Source organism: Martes martes, assembly GCF_963455335.1.
Source record: "Martes martes genome assembly, chromosome: 3".
In the NCBI taxonomy this organism is placed as follows: Eukaryota; Metazoa; Chordata; class Mammalia; order Carnivora; family Mustelidae; genus Martes; species Martes martes.
The window spans coordinates 109,939,491-109,956,753 of record NC_137890.1 but is presented as its reverse complement, the minus strand read 5'-3'; the positions used below and the strand labels follow the sequence as shown (position 1 = coordinate 109,956,753).

At 36.6% G+C, this 17,263-nt stretch overlaps 1 protein-coding gene across 1 annotated transcript in view; it reads right to left on the bottom strand.

Moving 5' to 3' along the window:
* ARHGAP15 (Rho GTPase activating protein 15) overlaps positions 1-17,263 on the bottom strand; it is a 601,263-nt gene that overhangs the window by 183,178 nt on the left and 400,822 nt on the right. The window contains exon 11 of the mRNA XM_080798365.1: positions 11,322-11,399. Within this exon, the coding sequence (XP_080654491.1) occupies positions 11,322-11,399 (78 nt within the window). The remainder of the gene's footprint in view (positions 1-11,321; positions 11,400-17,263) is intronic.

Sequence of the window (17,263 nt, the reverse complement as noted above, 5' to 3'; positions counted from 1 at the left end):
CTGTTCTGCTTCTACTCTTGCCCTGTAAAATTTATTCTTCTCATAGCAGCCAGAATGATTTTTTAAAAAAACAAAATCCACATAAATAATATCAGATCATTTCCTGATTAACTGCCCCTCCCACTCTGCAGTGCCTTAGAATGAAAGACAAAACTTCTTATCTTGATTTACAAGGGCCTCACTGGACAAGCTTTGCCCATCTCTCTGACCTGTGTTCTGATCTCATACAAGCCTGCATTCCCTGGGACTAGTTTCCCGCTGCCTGCTTTGCTCTCCCCCAACATCTCCGCATGCCTCTCTCCTTACTATCAGATCAGGTTTCCACTCAGATGGCTCCTCTTCAAAGAGACCTTCCCAGACCATCCAATCTAAGGACATTTCCTCTTATCCTCATCAGTTATTCTCTCTTACATCACTATCTTGATTCTGGACATGACTTGTAAGGATCTCATATATTTGCTTATTATCAATCTCTTGACACAAAAGAACACTCCACCACAGCCTGATTCCCCAAGGTTCTTCTCAGTACCTAGAAGAGAGTGCATAGGAAGTTTTTTTTTCTTTTCTTTTCTTGTTTTTTAAAGATTTTAAAGATTTTAAAGACACAGTGAGAGAGGGAACACAAGCAGGCGGAGTGAGAGAGGGAGAAGCATGCTTCCTGCTGAGCAGGAGCTCAATGTGGCGCTTGATCCCAGGACCCTGGGATTATGACCTGAGCCAAAGGCAGACACTTAACTGAGCCACTCAGGTGCCCTTCATAGGAAGTTTCAACAAATAATTGTGAATGACTAAATCCCCATTTGAAGTTTTCCTTAGGCAGATTAAAGCTGTATTTTATTCTTTAAGCCAGTTTTGCTCCTTTCGTGATTCTTCTCATACACTTTGCAGTTTGTATTATTTTATTTGAATCATGGCAAGTCTAGGACAGTCACTTGCAATCTGAGCCCACGGTGTCCTTTATCAGACTGCTACGGATTTGGCAGAGCCTTGGCAACAAGCAATGACACTGAGAGGGATCACACTGTAAATTCACATAAGCAGTTGACAGTCCTTAGTGTGATCTTTGTACCACCTGGGATTGGGAGTCATCCATTGCTCACTCAGACAGTCTTTCTTGGCCTAAAGGGCCAGGATTTTAGGGCTGACTCAGGTCTCTCAGCTTGACAACCGCCTCTTCTTTTTTCCACGCCTCTCCTATGTGGTCCATGCTGAACAGTCAGATTGTGACTTCAGGTGGAGGTGGATATGGGGACAAGTATATATGGCTCATTGGACTGGTTACACAGAGACTCTCAAATTCTGAAGATTTTCATCTAACCATCACTGACCATCTAACATTATTCATTAATCATTCACTTATTGAATTCATTCATATTCAGCAAATATTTATTTAAAGGGAATTATCTGCCAGGTACCCTAAGAGCTGGGTGACCAAAATAGGTAACATCTTGCTCACGTAGAGGAGGAAGGGCGGCACCGAAGCCACAGACAAAGAAACAAGGCAGTTCCAGAGAAGATGTGTTTGGAAGCAAAGAAGATACTGGGATGGCAAGTGACCGGATGGGAAGGATGGAGGCCTGTGTTCCAGATGTCTTAGTCTTGCTGAGAAGAAGACTTGGATGTTGGAAAGAAAGTCTTGTCAGGGTCTGAAGGAAGCATATTTTAGGTAGACAGGAGCAAGTCAAGGTCCTGGTAAAGAAACGAACTCGATGGGGATGAGTAAGGAAACCCGGGTGGATAGAAACTAATGAGATGAAAGAGAGGGGCATGGGATCAGAGAGCTGGGAAGAAGGAAGAATCTGTGAAGACTGAAGATACTAGTATCTTCTTGTCAATTTACGCCACATAGATCACCAGTCTTTTTGACTATTGGGTTGAAATAACTATGGAAATACAGGCTCTATGTCACTGAGAATGCCATGTGTTGTATTTGTTGCTGTGGTTCCAGCATCCTGCATGTTACCTGGCACATGGTAAAAACTTTGGAAGTGTCTGTCAATGAATGAATGATGGAAAAGCGAAAATCATATTTTATGGAGCTCACCTCCAATCCTGATGTTCTGGGACCCTCAGAAAGGAAGAAAGCTGACAAGGATACCTGCATTTCTTTCCAGTGGGCCCATGAATACGAGGGCATAAAAGAGAATGGGTTTTGTCTAAGTCATTCAGATTTTCACTTGAGCATTACTTCAGTCCCCCACATTTGTAAATTTTGGACACTTTATCTTGAGGGTTTGCGTAGAAACCTGAAAAAAATCCTTCATAGCCTTGCACCTGTTACTTTTCCTTTTTAGAAGCAGCTTTGAGGTGATGAGAATACTTATTTTTCCATAGCACACTTTTGTTAGAAAATGCTTCTAAACTACATGGAACACTTGGAAAAGAGGTGCTAGATAAATAAATGTGAGTCACAGAAGCCAAAATTACCAGCAACATGGACTTCCTGTGTGAAAACAAAAACAAAGCATTCTTTCAAAATTCAAAAATTCAGTATATGGGGTTAATAAGAGCAATAGTTTCATTGCTATTAACCAATACAGATTTTCTGTCTACCTGGTCATGTCCAACATTTTGGAGAGCTGAGATGGCAAGCTGAGTTATATCACTGCTCCCAATTTCACTTTCGACTTGTCTAATTGCTAATATCATACTTTGTGAAGGAATAGTGAGCCGTATGTCCTCAAACTTTGTCATATGAAGGCAGAAAATGGGGATACAGGGTTCTTCCCTCTTCATTTCTGTCCCTTGATTTTTTTATCCAATCTAAAATTACATGCTTGTTTATAAGTGTTTGGGAGAAAATATAATGTAAAATATAGCTTGAGTTTTCTTTACTGAGATACCCAAGAAGTAGAACATAACACAACGTATCAATGAATATTGACATGGGGTTGGTTTGTATTGAAAGTTCATCAATTTATTATGCAGGAACAAATCTTTATTCAGTCCATATACAGTATCAAGCACTTTGCTATATTGGGGATACAGTGATGAATCAAACTTCCTACTACTCCTGATGAAGTCACAGGCAGTTAGGAGTTACTTATTAAAAGGACCCTTTAAGGGGCACCTGGGTGGCTCAGTCATTGGGCATCTGCCTTCGGCTCAGGCCATGATCCCCATGTCCTGGGATCGAGCCCTGCATTGGGCTCCCTGCTTGGCGAGAAGCCTGCTTCTCACTCTCCCTCTTCCTCTCTCTCTACCCCTCCCCCTGCTTGGGTTCCCTCTCTAGCTGTGTCTCTCACTGTCAAATAAATAAAATCTTTTTTTTTTTCAAATAAATAAATAAAATCTTAAAAAAAAAAAGGATCTTTAAATGAAGTTTTCTCTTATAAAAGGGTCCCATGGACTGGATACCAAGAAAGTATAGTATTATAATAAGAATAAGTGGTTTGGATTCTTTGATGTTAAAAAGAAGAACATGTCTCCCTGCCCCTTCCCCCTTGGTCAATTGAATCAAGCACTCAGCAATATATTCTTTGGAGTAAGTTTAAAATGGATTCACTGTCTGGCTTCAAAACATGTTAATATTGTAGCCTTAAAAAAGTTACTTAATCTTTCTGAACCACGATTTTCTTGTATGAAAAATGTGGATCATAAAGTTTATCTACCTTGCAAACTTTTATGAGTGTGAAAGCAAAGTCTAATTTTCCATTCCTGCTATGCAGTAGATTCTCAATTAAATGCTAGCTAGCATCAGTATCAGCAACATTCTGTTACATTTTAAAATATTATTTGTTCCTTAGCTCTTTAAAGCAAATCTTTAGGTAAAACATCTTTTTTTAAAAATTTACTCTAGAATCTATATTGGAAAAAGATTGTGGTTACAAAAAAAAATCTATGATTTTCATCATACTATTAACATACATGTTATGTCCATGGCATTTTTTAGTTATACTCCAACTTATGACTCAGAGTTCATAAAAAATAGTGAGTATGATTATGTCAATCAATACTCACAGAGAAAACCTCTCATCACCAGAAATTGTATCAAAAAAAGGAGTTCATAGTCTATTTCTGCCTTACTCAAATACAAACCCTTGTATGTTTTATGGCTTGTAGGTCATGTGGGGGATCACAGGGCTCGTGATGTACTTGACTCACTTGGGGAGTTTTTCTTTTAAAATACATGCATATAGATCCAACACCAGACTTTCTGCATCTGAATTTTTATGACTGGCCTCCAACATCTTTATTTTTAAAAGCTCTCAACTTGATTCTTGGGGAAGATAGACTTTACCATGATCCCTAATTATCCCCTGCTCCTTGTGTTTATGCCTTGTATTATCCCCTCCCCTGGTGTATGATGGGTAGGAACTGTGACTTGATTCTAACCTTCAGAAGGCGCCAAAGGTAATGAGGTATACCCTTTATGGTTATCTTATATAGGATTCTAACTTCTGCTTTAGATATTAGTTTCTCTCCCTTGCTGTTTTGATGGAACAAGCTGCCTATGGAGAGGTCCACAGGCCAGTAATGTTGAGGTCTTGAGTCCAACAAACTACAAAGAACTAAATCCTAATAATCATGTGAGCAGACCTGTCTCCAACTGAGCCTCCTGATGAGGACTCACCCCTGGCCAACATCTTGATAGTAACTTTATGTGGAATCCAGCTAATCCATGCCCAGCTTCTGGCCCACAAAGACTGGGAGATAATAAATATGTGTTGCTCTAAATAGTTAAGCTGGAAGTAATATTATTATGCAGCAGTAGATAACTAACACAGTCCTGAAATGTAGTCAGTGCCCACACCAGTGACACCAAGTAGAGTTAAGAGCAGAGGTAAACTTGGTATGTTTCCCCACTAATTTTTAATTTTTATTACTTAATTCTGTTGGTGATGATGATGATTTATAATGATGATCAATTGTTATAAATATCCTTGGGGGTTTCCTTGGGGATTGGCAGTTGCATAACTAACTGATTTAATTTCTGGGCCCAATGGTCAAGTCTGCATGAAAAGCCATAAATGAATTAAGACTTGAAATTTCAGTAGATTTTACTTACCCTCTCCCGTGAACATGGATGGGGCTATTCTTTTGGAATTGGTGAATTCCCAAAAGCCTATTGATAAAATAAAACTAAATTTCTCCTTTATGTTCAGGAACCCCCAAAGCCTATGAATTTGACTAGTGAAACAAATCATTGAATAGCAGGGATTCTCCAAAGCTTCCCCATACATGATATTTCTTCTTAGAAAAGGAATCTCAATATCATCAAAGAAAACTCAATCACATAGAAGCCCCAAACCATACTTGATTATTAATATTTAGTATTATGATTATATTAAGAAAACTAAGTTGTATTGTTCTGATTTCATCTAACATCTTAAAGTTCATACTTTATCACTTGACTGATTCAGAGTTTTTAAAGTCCTCCCATTTTCTTTCTCATTCCCATTTTGGAAATAAAAATTCTGAGATTCAAAGGAGTTAAAATTGTTTCCATCGGACTAACACATAGGTCAGAAGCAGAATCAAGAGGCAGTTCCATTGACTCCCACCCAGTGCTCTCTCTTCACTGGATGGTCTCTGCCTCTGTTTTCACCACAGCGTTAGGTAGGCTCCTTATCGCTTGACATGTAACAAAGTATAGAGTATAACTCACCATAAATGTATGATATAATTTTGCTTTACAATAAGTAGCCAGAATTTGTGCATTTTAGATGCTAGAAGTATTCATAAAGTTGTTATTAGAATATTGTGTAAAAACTGGGGCTCCTGGCTGGCTCAGTCAGTAGAGCATGTGACTCTTGATCTAGGGGTCATGAGTTTGAGCCTCACACTGGGTATAGAAATTACTTAAAAATAAAATCTTTTAGAAAAGGAATATTGTGTAAAAACTAAAGACTATAAAAATGTGTATGAATGGGAAGAGCTTATTGTTTTGGCTTCCCTTCAGCATTATTTACAAATGACAGTACATTTTCTTAAGCAGCTAGAAAGCAATAGGAGCTTTGCCATCGATAGTCTTTGAGCTCCCTGACTCAATGTAGCTGAAAAATGAGGTCTACGGAAGTTTACAAAACCTTGAATGATGTTAGAGTCTGGCCCTTTTATGATCAAGTGATCTTTTCGGCTTTAATGGGAAAAATAAATCATTGTTAAAAGATTATCTTGTCACATGCAAACCAAAAAGGTGCAATATCAATGATGCGACTTACCAAAAAACCGCCCTGCGGGATGGGGTAAAGCAAATAACAGTTTGTTTTGTTGTTGCTGTGGTTGGCAGTCAGAGTGAAATAGGCTTAAGAAAATACCTTGTTTTAAAAATAATAAGAAGGCACTATAAATGCACTTAATAGAAAAGTGAATGGACTTGATACAAGGGCTATTTTATAAGAACAGAACTGCCAGTTGCTCACATTCTTTCTCTTTCCTCTTTTATTCAATTTTTGATGCTGCAAATAATATGAAAAGCATGGGGGTAGCTCTAAAGTTAATGCTTTGCTTGGCATTGTGGCACAAACCTATATAAAAGTAGTTTAGATATAGTTGGTAACATGAAATTGTTTCTCTAATAGTTTATTTTCAATGGAGCTTATTCTTAGCATGTTCAAAATAAGCAAATTCATCTCTTTAAGCCAATGTTTAATTTGGATTATTATGCCAATAAGATCTGGGTGAATAAAGATATGCAAAGTGCAAGACTGTAAATTAATGGGAAAAAAAAAAACCCTCTCCCATTTAAAACAACACACACGCAAAATCATATGCACACACACACATACACACGCCCACACACCCACATACCCAATTAAGATTCTTGGCCACGTAGATTATAGCATTTATATATTTTGTTCCTCCGGGTGTGAAAAAGTGAAGGAGGGTGTCCCTAAGATTCTTCCTTTAAATTTTTTTCCTATATATGGAAAATATGTCTAAAATCCTGGTGGGAAGTAACTTCCTCCAGTTCAGAGAAATGGTTAGAGGGAATATTTGTTACTGTGTACTAAGAAACACCAGTCTGGAAAATTCCCACTCAGTTCTTGCCTCAGTGCTTCATAGTTCTACCATTGGCTCACAGGCTTGGGAAGCTTCAAAGATATTTTCCAAAAAGGATGCCAGTCTTTCTTGTCCCTTTTTTAAAGGGTGAAAGAGAACATCTAAGCAGTACCAAAGAGAGTCTGAACTGAATTTGGAGTTTGGGCAACAAGCCTAGATAGGCAGCTGAAACCAGAACGTTGATGTCAGAAGGAGGGGAACTCAACCTAATGGGATTTCCAAGACCCACTGTCAAAAGTTCTCAAGACAGTTAGGCAGCATCTCACTGCTGAAGTCGGTCCTTTGCAGAAGCACCCCCAAGCAAGAAAACCATCAGTCACAGATCATTCCGAAGAATCAACACAGTGTCACAGGCTGTTGACAGGTTGACATCTAAGGTCATGGACCAGTTTTCTTTGGGGGTTGCCCTCATAGAGTGGAAAAGTTGCATCAGCAAAATGTCACTGAAAGCTGTCACCAAATGCAGTAAACAAGGGAGAGCACTGCTTATTCATGCACCGATGGCCCAGGAAATCAAGAGTTCTCAATGACTGCTAAAGGCTGCAACAGGATATTGTATGAAAGTAGTTTCTCGGTCCAAACACAGATACATAAAGCCCTGCAGAGAATGGCAATGCCAGACTTCTTCATAACTGGGATGTTTGGCATTTTCCTCCACATTTTTCTTTCTTGACATATTTTAGCGAAACTGCTATGGCAGTACCTGTCACTTACGAAGACTGGAAAGCACGTGTAGACATGGAGTGACTACCAAGTGTGTATAGCATGAAAGACATACTCACTTTTGTAAGAAGGTAGTCAACAATTAAGGAACGGGAAATGTCCAACGGCAGCAGTGGCTTTCAGCAAATGCTCTGAGTCAGAGGGATGATGATCTGGTCCTTTTTCATTTACTTGAAATATGACCTCAGGATATTATTTAACATCTCTGAGCCTCAGTTTCCTCACCTTTAAAATGGGAACAATGATAGTGCCTACTCTATGGGAAGGTAGAAAGCACTAAATTAAATGATATAAGTAAAGCACTTAGGTACAGTGCCTGGCATATAGTAAGTTATGAAAATATGTTAGCTACTTTTACAATAATAATAATAATTATTATTATCATCATTACTAGTTATAATTAGAATGTGCTTTTCAAAAGTGATCACTTTGAATTTAACTCGTATATCATCTGATCTGGAAGTATAATGAGGGTATCCAATTCCTACTGATTTAGTGAGTCAAACAGAAAACCAAAACAAATTGAATCATTCAACTGGTGTATTTAGAATTGCTGATGATTATAGCATTCAAGAAAGTTAGTGAAATACATAAATTGCAATTGAACTGTTCTTGAAAATCCCCCAAATCAGTTTTCATTTGTCTAGCCTAATGGTGGGTAGGACTTGTTCATTTTTAAAATGTATATTTAGAACACACTAAAAGGATACATTGTGGAATGTGAACATGGAGGAGACAAAAGGTGTTAATACAAAGGGAGTATGCCAAAATCATGTATGTTCCATCTTTGAAAACAAACAAACAAACAAAAGAATGTATTGCATTCACATATCGCTTTATGCTTTTCATGGAGTTATCTATCACTCACTGCCACCTTTTTTTCATTGCACACACACAGGCACATGCATGAAGGGGAGGCTACAATTTACATAGTCAGCCTCTTTGTACCCAGCACTGATTCTCTTCTAAGTCAGCTCTGTTGTTCAAGACCAGTGTGCAGATGGAGGGGAAGGTATGGTGTTAGCACCAAAAATTATGGGTCCACTCCAGAGATTTCATTCAAAGGATAATCTGATTAGCAAAATTTGAGACAGGCTGGTGTAGGCATTCTTTTATCATTTAATTCAAAAAACTCCACAACACAACTTGGACGAGATCACCAGTATCAAAGGTCCTAATGTAGCATAATTTGTGTTGAGCATGCTGCACTGTGACAGTGCTATAAACCAGGGAGACAGTTTACTGACAATTCTGTGCTACCAGATACCAACTCAGGCCTCTGTCCAGCTTTACATTGTCAACTCTCGTGGAAACATGAGCAGTTACACAGCCTCACAGGATGGGGAAGTCTGGATTGCAAAAGATGAGATGGACAGATTTCATATTTTCATTGCAGATTTTTTTTTTTTTTGCCTTTTCAAACTGCTGAGCATAATTTTTTTTTTTTTTTAAAGGCAGGAAATGCAACTAGTGTTTGTTTCTAGCATGGCTTCTGTTTTGAGATTTCTTCTTTGTAGAAGAAATGTGTTGCCCAGCTGTCTAGAATCCCAATCAGGATATGGCTTCAGTATGAAATATATTAAAAGAACGATTTTAGCTGGTTATAAGCAGGAACGAAAATGAGGCTGGGCCTATTTTATCCAATTTTTCCTCATAGAGGGAGCATTCTGGTTCAGTCCAATAGGGCCAATATGAATAAATGAGGTAAAGCTGAATTCTGGGGTGTTTTGTTTTGTTTTGTTGTTATTTTGTTTGTTTGTTTTTGTTCCTCTTTTTGCCTTGGAAGGAGAGTTAATTGTGAAACATAAAGGTTCATATTAGCGAGCAAACAGAGCTGAGGAGATTCTCAGTTATAAAGATTCTCAGAAATAAAAATCATGTGTCCACTGGCCAGAAGTATTGCAGTCAACATTTAAAAGAGTGGTTCAACTCAAATTAAACTGTTGGAGGATTTAATGCTTCTCAGTATTAATATTTCTCCTATTTGCAACACACACACATTATTCAACAAATATTAATTAAAACCTCCCTTTATGCACACCCTAGGGCTACTCTTGGTTAATGGGGGAGGTGACAAAGAAGATCCCAGTCCTACCTTTTATGATGTACAGAGATTGTTTTGCAGAGACAGCTATTTCAACCAGTATTCTAACCTTAACCAACTTAAGATGTTTTAGTCTGCTTCCAGAACATTTCTTATTTTTTGTTTTTATTTTTTTAAATTCTTCATTTTTTAAAGAGAAGTTTCAGGTTTACAGGAAAACTGAATGGAAAAGATAGAGTTCCCATACACGACCACTACCCCGTACCTCAACACACAATTCCCCTATTTTTAGCATTTTTTATTAGTGCAGTGCATTTGTTACAATTGATGAAGCAATATTGATACATTATCATTAACTAAAGCCTATAGTTTACATTAAGTTTCACTCTCAGTGTTGTATATTACAGAGATTTGACAAATGTATACTGACATTTATCCACCATTATAATATCAAACAGAATAGTTCCCCAGCCCTAAAAATCCCCTGTGCTCATTGTTTCATTCCCATCCCCCCCTCCCCCGGATCCTTTGCTACCACTGATCTTTTATTGTCTCCATAGTTTTCCCATTTCCAGATTGTCATAGAATTGGAATAATGCCGTACAAAACCTTTTCAAGCTGCCTTCTTTCACTTAGCAATATGCCTTTAAGGGTTCTCCAAGTCTTTTGGTGACTTGATAGCTCATTTCTTTTTATCACTGAATAATATTCCATTATATAGATATGCTACAGTTTGTTTACCCATTTACCTATTGATGGACATCTTTGTGACTTTCAAGGGTTATCAATTATGAATAAAGCTGCTGGAAAGATTGGTGCACAGGTTTTTGTGTGAACACAAGTTCTGAAATCATTTGGGTCAACATCAAGGAGCACAACTGCTGGATAGTATGGTATGAATATGTTTTCACCCGAACCTACCAAACTATCTTTCAAGGTTCCCATACCATTCTGTATTTCAGCCAGCAGTGAATGCAAATTCCTGTTGCTCCACACCGTTGTCAACATTTGGTGCTGCTGGTGGCTTAGCTTTGGGCTATCCTAACAGATGTTTAGTAGTATTGCATTATTGTTTTAATTTGTAATTCTTTGATGATATACGTATTTCCTAATTTTTAATTTTCTTACTCACCTATTACATATTTTTCTAACATCTATGATTTTGACCTTTATGCTTTCATCATTCATTTATTCAATTATTTATCCATATGCAATCAGTGTCTATTATATGCCAGGAACAGTTTTTCAAAGCTAGGCTATTTTTCTTTCTTTTACCCTCTTGTTAGTCTTTTTTTCATTTTCAGTGTGTCATATTCCACTAATTATTTATTTCACATAAACTCTTAGTTGGTTTTTCTCTCTGGTCTATTGATCTCCAAGTAAACTGGCTATCTCTTACTTCTCTGGTGATAATTGTTTCATTTCTTCAAATTTCTCTTGCTCCCTTCAAAACTTTCATCATTATAGATTCATAATACAAACAGCACAGAGTCTGAAATATTGTTAGAGATGAAACTACTGAAAAAAATGAAGAGAAGAAATCACTTACCTTGGTTGACAATAAATCTTAACTTCTGTATTGTTGCCAGATTGCCACTGACTCGGTATATTCCATCAACATCTAGACCTGAAAATAAAAGGGCATGTTTTATATTTGCTCATAAAAGAACTGAGACGGTAAAAGAAAAAAAAAATTAAATGTGGGAAGGAAGGTAATAGTAAATCAACACCAAATATCCCTTCCTCATAGAGAAGACAAATTTCTCTAAACCAAGCAATCTTCAATAGTTCAATTTCAACAAACTAATCATAAAATTCAGTCACAGTCAATCATCAACAAATTTGAATCCAGTTGAATCATAGAAGAGTAAGAGATAGCATTGGATTTCACACTATAGTTAAGATTCAGTCCCAAGGAAAACACAGGAATTAAACTGGTGGTAGGTGGGAGAAGAACCTTCAGATATATATGATTGCCCCTTCCTGGACAGAAAACAACCTAAGTGATTTGTAGAATCTTCCTTCCTTTCTTCCCTCCTTCCCTCCCCAACTTCCTTTCCTATTCTATTCTATTCTATTCTATTCTATTCTATTCTATTCTATTCTATTCCATTCTATTCTATTCCATTCTACTCTGTCCCATCCTGTGCCATCCCATCCCATTCAGTTCCATTCCCTTTTTCTTATAATCCTATAGCATAACATGCATTGGTCAAACTATTTCAAATTACAGAAGAAAATTCTATTCCAGTTGTATGTAACTAGTTTGATAATCTCTGGGATATTACAGGTAATGGGGGTACTCTATTATGGAGGAATAATAAAGGAAAAAACCTTTGACAAAATGCTGAAATTAGTTTCAGAGTATTTTAAAACTAGTCATCTATAATTCAGAATAACATATCCTGGCAGTGGATTTGGATACTCAACCATTTGTTTTCCACACATTTATTTATAGCATCTAGTTATTTCCATGACCAAATTATCGAAAAATGAGGAAACAGGAAAATAGAAAGAGAAACACTTACTGAAACACTGTTATTGTCCTTAAGGTATGTGGATAACATAATTTTAATGTCAAGAGTGTATGTTCCTTGATGTGTCCAGGCCCTCAGAGAGCCCAGGGATAAGGCTACCACCCAACTATCTCAGCTGTTTCTCTTGGGAAATGGCATAGAACCATGATTAAACATTGTAATCCTCAGTCATAAGTATCAAATAAGATGGTAGAAATTATTGCCATAATATAATGGAATAAGGGCTTTGTAAAGCTCTTTACTGACATGAAATGATCTCTTTTATAGTAGGAACATTTCTGCCATCATGCAAAATATATCATCAATAGTTTAGGGTAGAATAACATAACTTGCAACATTGGCACTGATGATATAAGTCAAAACAATTATTCACTGTTTTTAATACTTTTTTAAAGAACATTTTTCAGTTTATAGCAAAATTGAAGGGAAGGTACAGAGATTTCCCATATGCTTCCTGTCCCTCACAGATGCATAGCCTCCCCAATTATCAGCACCACCCACTAGAGTGATACATTTTTACAATTGAGGAGCCTACACTGATACATCATAATCAATGTTTATTGTTGCATTATGGTTCATCTTGGTGTTGTACATTCTATGGTTTTGGACAAATGCATAATGACATATATCCATCATTATAGAATGATACAAAGTATTTCCCCTCTGCTATAAATCTCTCTGCCCACTTGTTCATCTTCATGATTTTTACCCTTCCATGTGAAAAACTGTAGAGAAATTTGGAATAATATCAATAAAAGGGAAGAGTTGTTAGCAAATGTATTAATTGGTTTGAGTTTTGTAGTTCTAAAATAATCTAACAATAAACCACTCTCTCTGTCCCTTCATGAGAATTATGAATTTGTGAGGAATTAAGATGCAGTTGGACACCTATGAGTGTGTGTGAGTGTCTAAGACACTCACACACACTCATAGGTGTGTGTGAAAATCACATATATTATTTCTTCCTAATGCACAAAATAGCTCCATTAATCAAAAGTTACCCCAGTGTGTTTGCTTTTAAGTACAATGTGCACTTGACAACTGAGATATAACAATAATCCTAATTAAAATTTTTTAACATTTAACTTCTAGTTTTATTAGTTTTTAGTATTTTGGTCTTCAGTTTATACAAGTATACCCAGAACTTTATAATATATTACTCATTGCTTTCCTTGCTTTGTCATTAGCTAGTGTTTAGTAGGTAGATTTAACCTGTAAAATTTTAAATAATATGATATATTTTAAAAATATTAAAACTTTCAAGTAATTATGTCCCTTTCAAAGTACTCCCTCTTGGGGTTATATTTAATTTTTTTTTGAACATGTAGTTATTAGGGAAAATATTTTGGGGAATTCTTTAAAATTACCTTCAGTGGCTCCTTATTATCTGCACAAAAATTTTTTCTGGTGGCAAGTTTGGGGCCTTTGGTAATAGTTTTGGAATTGGAATTAGACAAAGGTCATTCAAAACCATAATTGGTGAATAATGTCATCCTGCTTGCCACCACAAACAGACAAAATTTCACCAACTGAAAGTGGTCTGGTATTTTCCCATGAGTTATCAGTTTCTTTGAAAGAATTTAAGAAAAAGAATATTTTAGTAAATAGAAACGTTGATGTACTAGGCAGACCAACATTCCCCAAGTGAGAAATCTTCATAAGCTTTTTATAGAATTGGTTAAAGTAGCCCAATTTAAAATAACGATTCAAGGTGGAATGTTGCTTATAATCTATTACAATACAAACAAGAAAATTTACTATATAATTCTTTTCAGGATCAATTTTCGTTTTGCTAATTAGTTGGACCCTTATCAGAGGTCAATAGTAAATGATGTTACTTGAATGTCGATGAATTTTTGTTGTAAATAAGGACCTTACTTAAGTTTTACTTTATTTGCACAGCTCTTTATTTAAGGTAGAAAATCAAGCACACTTCTATTTTGAACCTGGGACTCTTTTCTAATTATTTTATATGTTACTGTAAATGCATATGTTGTCTAGAGTTGTAAACTGAATTTTAATTACTGAAATTACCCAGGGTCCACAATTTTTTTCCTTTTCTAGAAATTTAAAGTTACAACATAAGAAGTACCCCCCCTCTTGGTGTTTCAGAAATTTCAGTAGAAGGTTTTTTTTTTTTTTCTTTCTTTCTTTCTTTTTTTTTTTTAAGTTGGGTAATCAAAAACATTTGAAAGAGCAGTATGGGTTGGATATATTACGCTTGAGCAATTGGAAAACACTATACTGTTTAAACAAAGCGGCCTCATCCTAAATTAATAACCCAATTTTCTTCTGGGATAAAAGGAGGGAGGGCTGGGGATGGAGACAGGGAGTGTAACTCAGACCAGTGCCACCACTGTGGTTATAGAACTAAGTCACAGCAGAGAAACTGCTTTGTGGCTTAAGATAGAAACCAGAAAGTAAGAGGGAGTAAAGAAAAACATATTAGATGCAATTTGAATCTAACTTGACACAACTTCCAAGCCCTTTAAATTCAGAGATATCAACACCATATATCTTGTGAAGGATAACCGTCCCTGGAATTAGTGGCTCCTGCTTCAAACGGCTCATGCTCCCCTGCTATCATACTTTTTAAATTACATAAATAGAGTGAAAATGACAAAGTACATATTAAAAAGGAGGGTATTACATTTTGCAAAATAATCTGGAACATATCAGGGAATCTTAGCAGTGATAAATTATATAGGTACAGTCTTGAAGTTGATTAGTTTTCCCCCGAATGCCTCACAGAGTGGCAAACCCAAAGTCCTAGGAATTATGACCCAAATTGCAGTGATTCACGTGCCATCCTCTCTTTGCTCCAAGAACTTTGAAAGTTATGCCAAGCCAAACCAATGTAAATTGGTGGATTTGGACATCCTTTTCATGACCACATTATCCTTGCTGGATTGGAAACTACTTATTTTGGAAATATAATTAGACCTCGTATGATTTTTAAATGTGCAATGTCTTCAAGGTACCCACGTTGTGCTTTGGTGAAGTTTGGAGAAAAATCACTTTGAAAGGTACTTTTTTTCAAGAAAATACCATGACTGGATGCTGACAAGAACTTTTCTTGTTATGCTAAAAATACTTTGGGAACATGGTGAAACTGTCATTTTCCTTTTTTTTTTTTCAATCAAACTGGCACTAATGGCAGTAATGAAATATTCTCTGAAGAAATCCATGTTCACTGAAAGGTCATTTATTTGTTCATCATCAGTTGACCTTCTTAAGTTTCAAAATAGTGTTTACCATTGACAGAAATCACTGGGTATTGCTATAGGAGACTTACAGAAGTCTCTCTCCCCTACTCTACCCATCCCCCCACCTTTTCTTCTGAAGAAGCTTAGAGTAGGATAGGCACACAATTAGGAGTTATTAGACCAAATGGTGGTCTAAACCCAGTGGAAAGAATGCAACTGTCGTGAGTAATTCCCACTATGAATCTTAGACACTTTCCAAAAAGAAATCTAAGAGACCAGCACTGTTTCCAGAGTTGACTGGCTTATCTGCCAAAATACAGGCAGTTTTTAACAATGCAGATGAGCCTGTTAAAAATAGTTGCAAACTGTGTATTAGGTAGCATTTTTGGTAGCCTGAATGATGGGCAAACCACGAAAATGGAGAATTTGAGCCTGGTTGAGAGGTGTGCCCCCAAAGCTTGCTTGTTTTTCTGAACATAACAAAATGCATCTGAACTCCTGGAGTCTGAATTGTGGGCTGGGAATTTTGTGCAAACAGCCCCTCTCCTGAGATTTATGGCACTTCCTAATTCCTGGGAGGCCAGAGCTACCGCAAGAAGAGTCATTCTCGCAATTCTTTGGTCTTCTGGCTTTCCCCTCTGGCAAAAACCGATGAGCATGGGAACACCCAGAATACACCCAAAGAGCTGCACATTTCTTTCTTGGTCTTTCTGAAGGTCCTACTCAACTTCAGAGCTGAACGTGAGAGGAAGTTAGTGCGCCTTTCCGACCTATTCCTCCGCCCCTAAGTTGTCTCCAACCTTCTATCGCCAACTTATTTGTTCTCACACTTTAAATTCAATGACTGAGAGAATACGATATAATCTGAAACTCTAAATTTAATTCCTGCTCTATCTATCTCCATGGCGGGTATTTATGCTGCATCTATTTGCTGGCTTTCTTTGACTATTAATAACTTCTTGTGAGATGTCCATCCTTCAAGAACGATTAACTTAGGAAATAGTTGATGCAATTCTGATTGTCAAACAATAATATTTTTCTACATGTTAACTTTATGATTTTATAATAGCCATTATGAATAGATTTTTTTTTTCACTATAGAGGCAAATATACTTCTTGGGCAAAATTGAAAATCAAAGCACGCAAAATATACAAAACTATTATATCTACCCATTCTGCTATCCAAAGATAGTCATTGCTAACAACTCAGTTTTAGTTCTTTTTGTCATTACTCCTTTTGTGTTAATGTGTCATATTTCTGTTTATTAATTTAACTTTGAATGGTATTTATTGACTCCCTATTATAAAAGACAATGAGTCTAGTGCATAGTTTTTATGTAATCTCTCTGTACTGGCCTATTTCTATTTCTTAGATCAAATTACCACTGTGCTATAGAAAAATAAGAAACTTAGTGCATTTCCTCTTCCTTCCCCTTCTCTCCCTCATGGTTCCAATTTTATCCTTTATGTTATTGCTTATATTCTCAGAGTTTAGATTATTTTATTTTATTATCTATATTTTGTGACTTACCTATAATTCGGTATTAACTACCACTAAAAAAAAAGAAGAAGAAGAAGAGGAAGAGTAATTGGGTTCAACACTAAAAATTTGCTTCACAAAGTAGCTCTCCTGAAAGGCCTGATATGTACTCTTCTTTTGCAAGTTCCTTCATTTCCTCAAATTAAGCACTGCCCAAAAGAACTTTCTGCGATAATGGAAATGTTCCATCTACCTGTTCTATCTACGT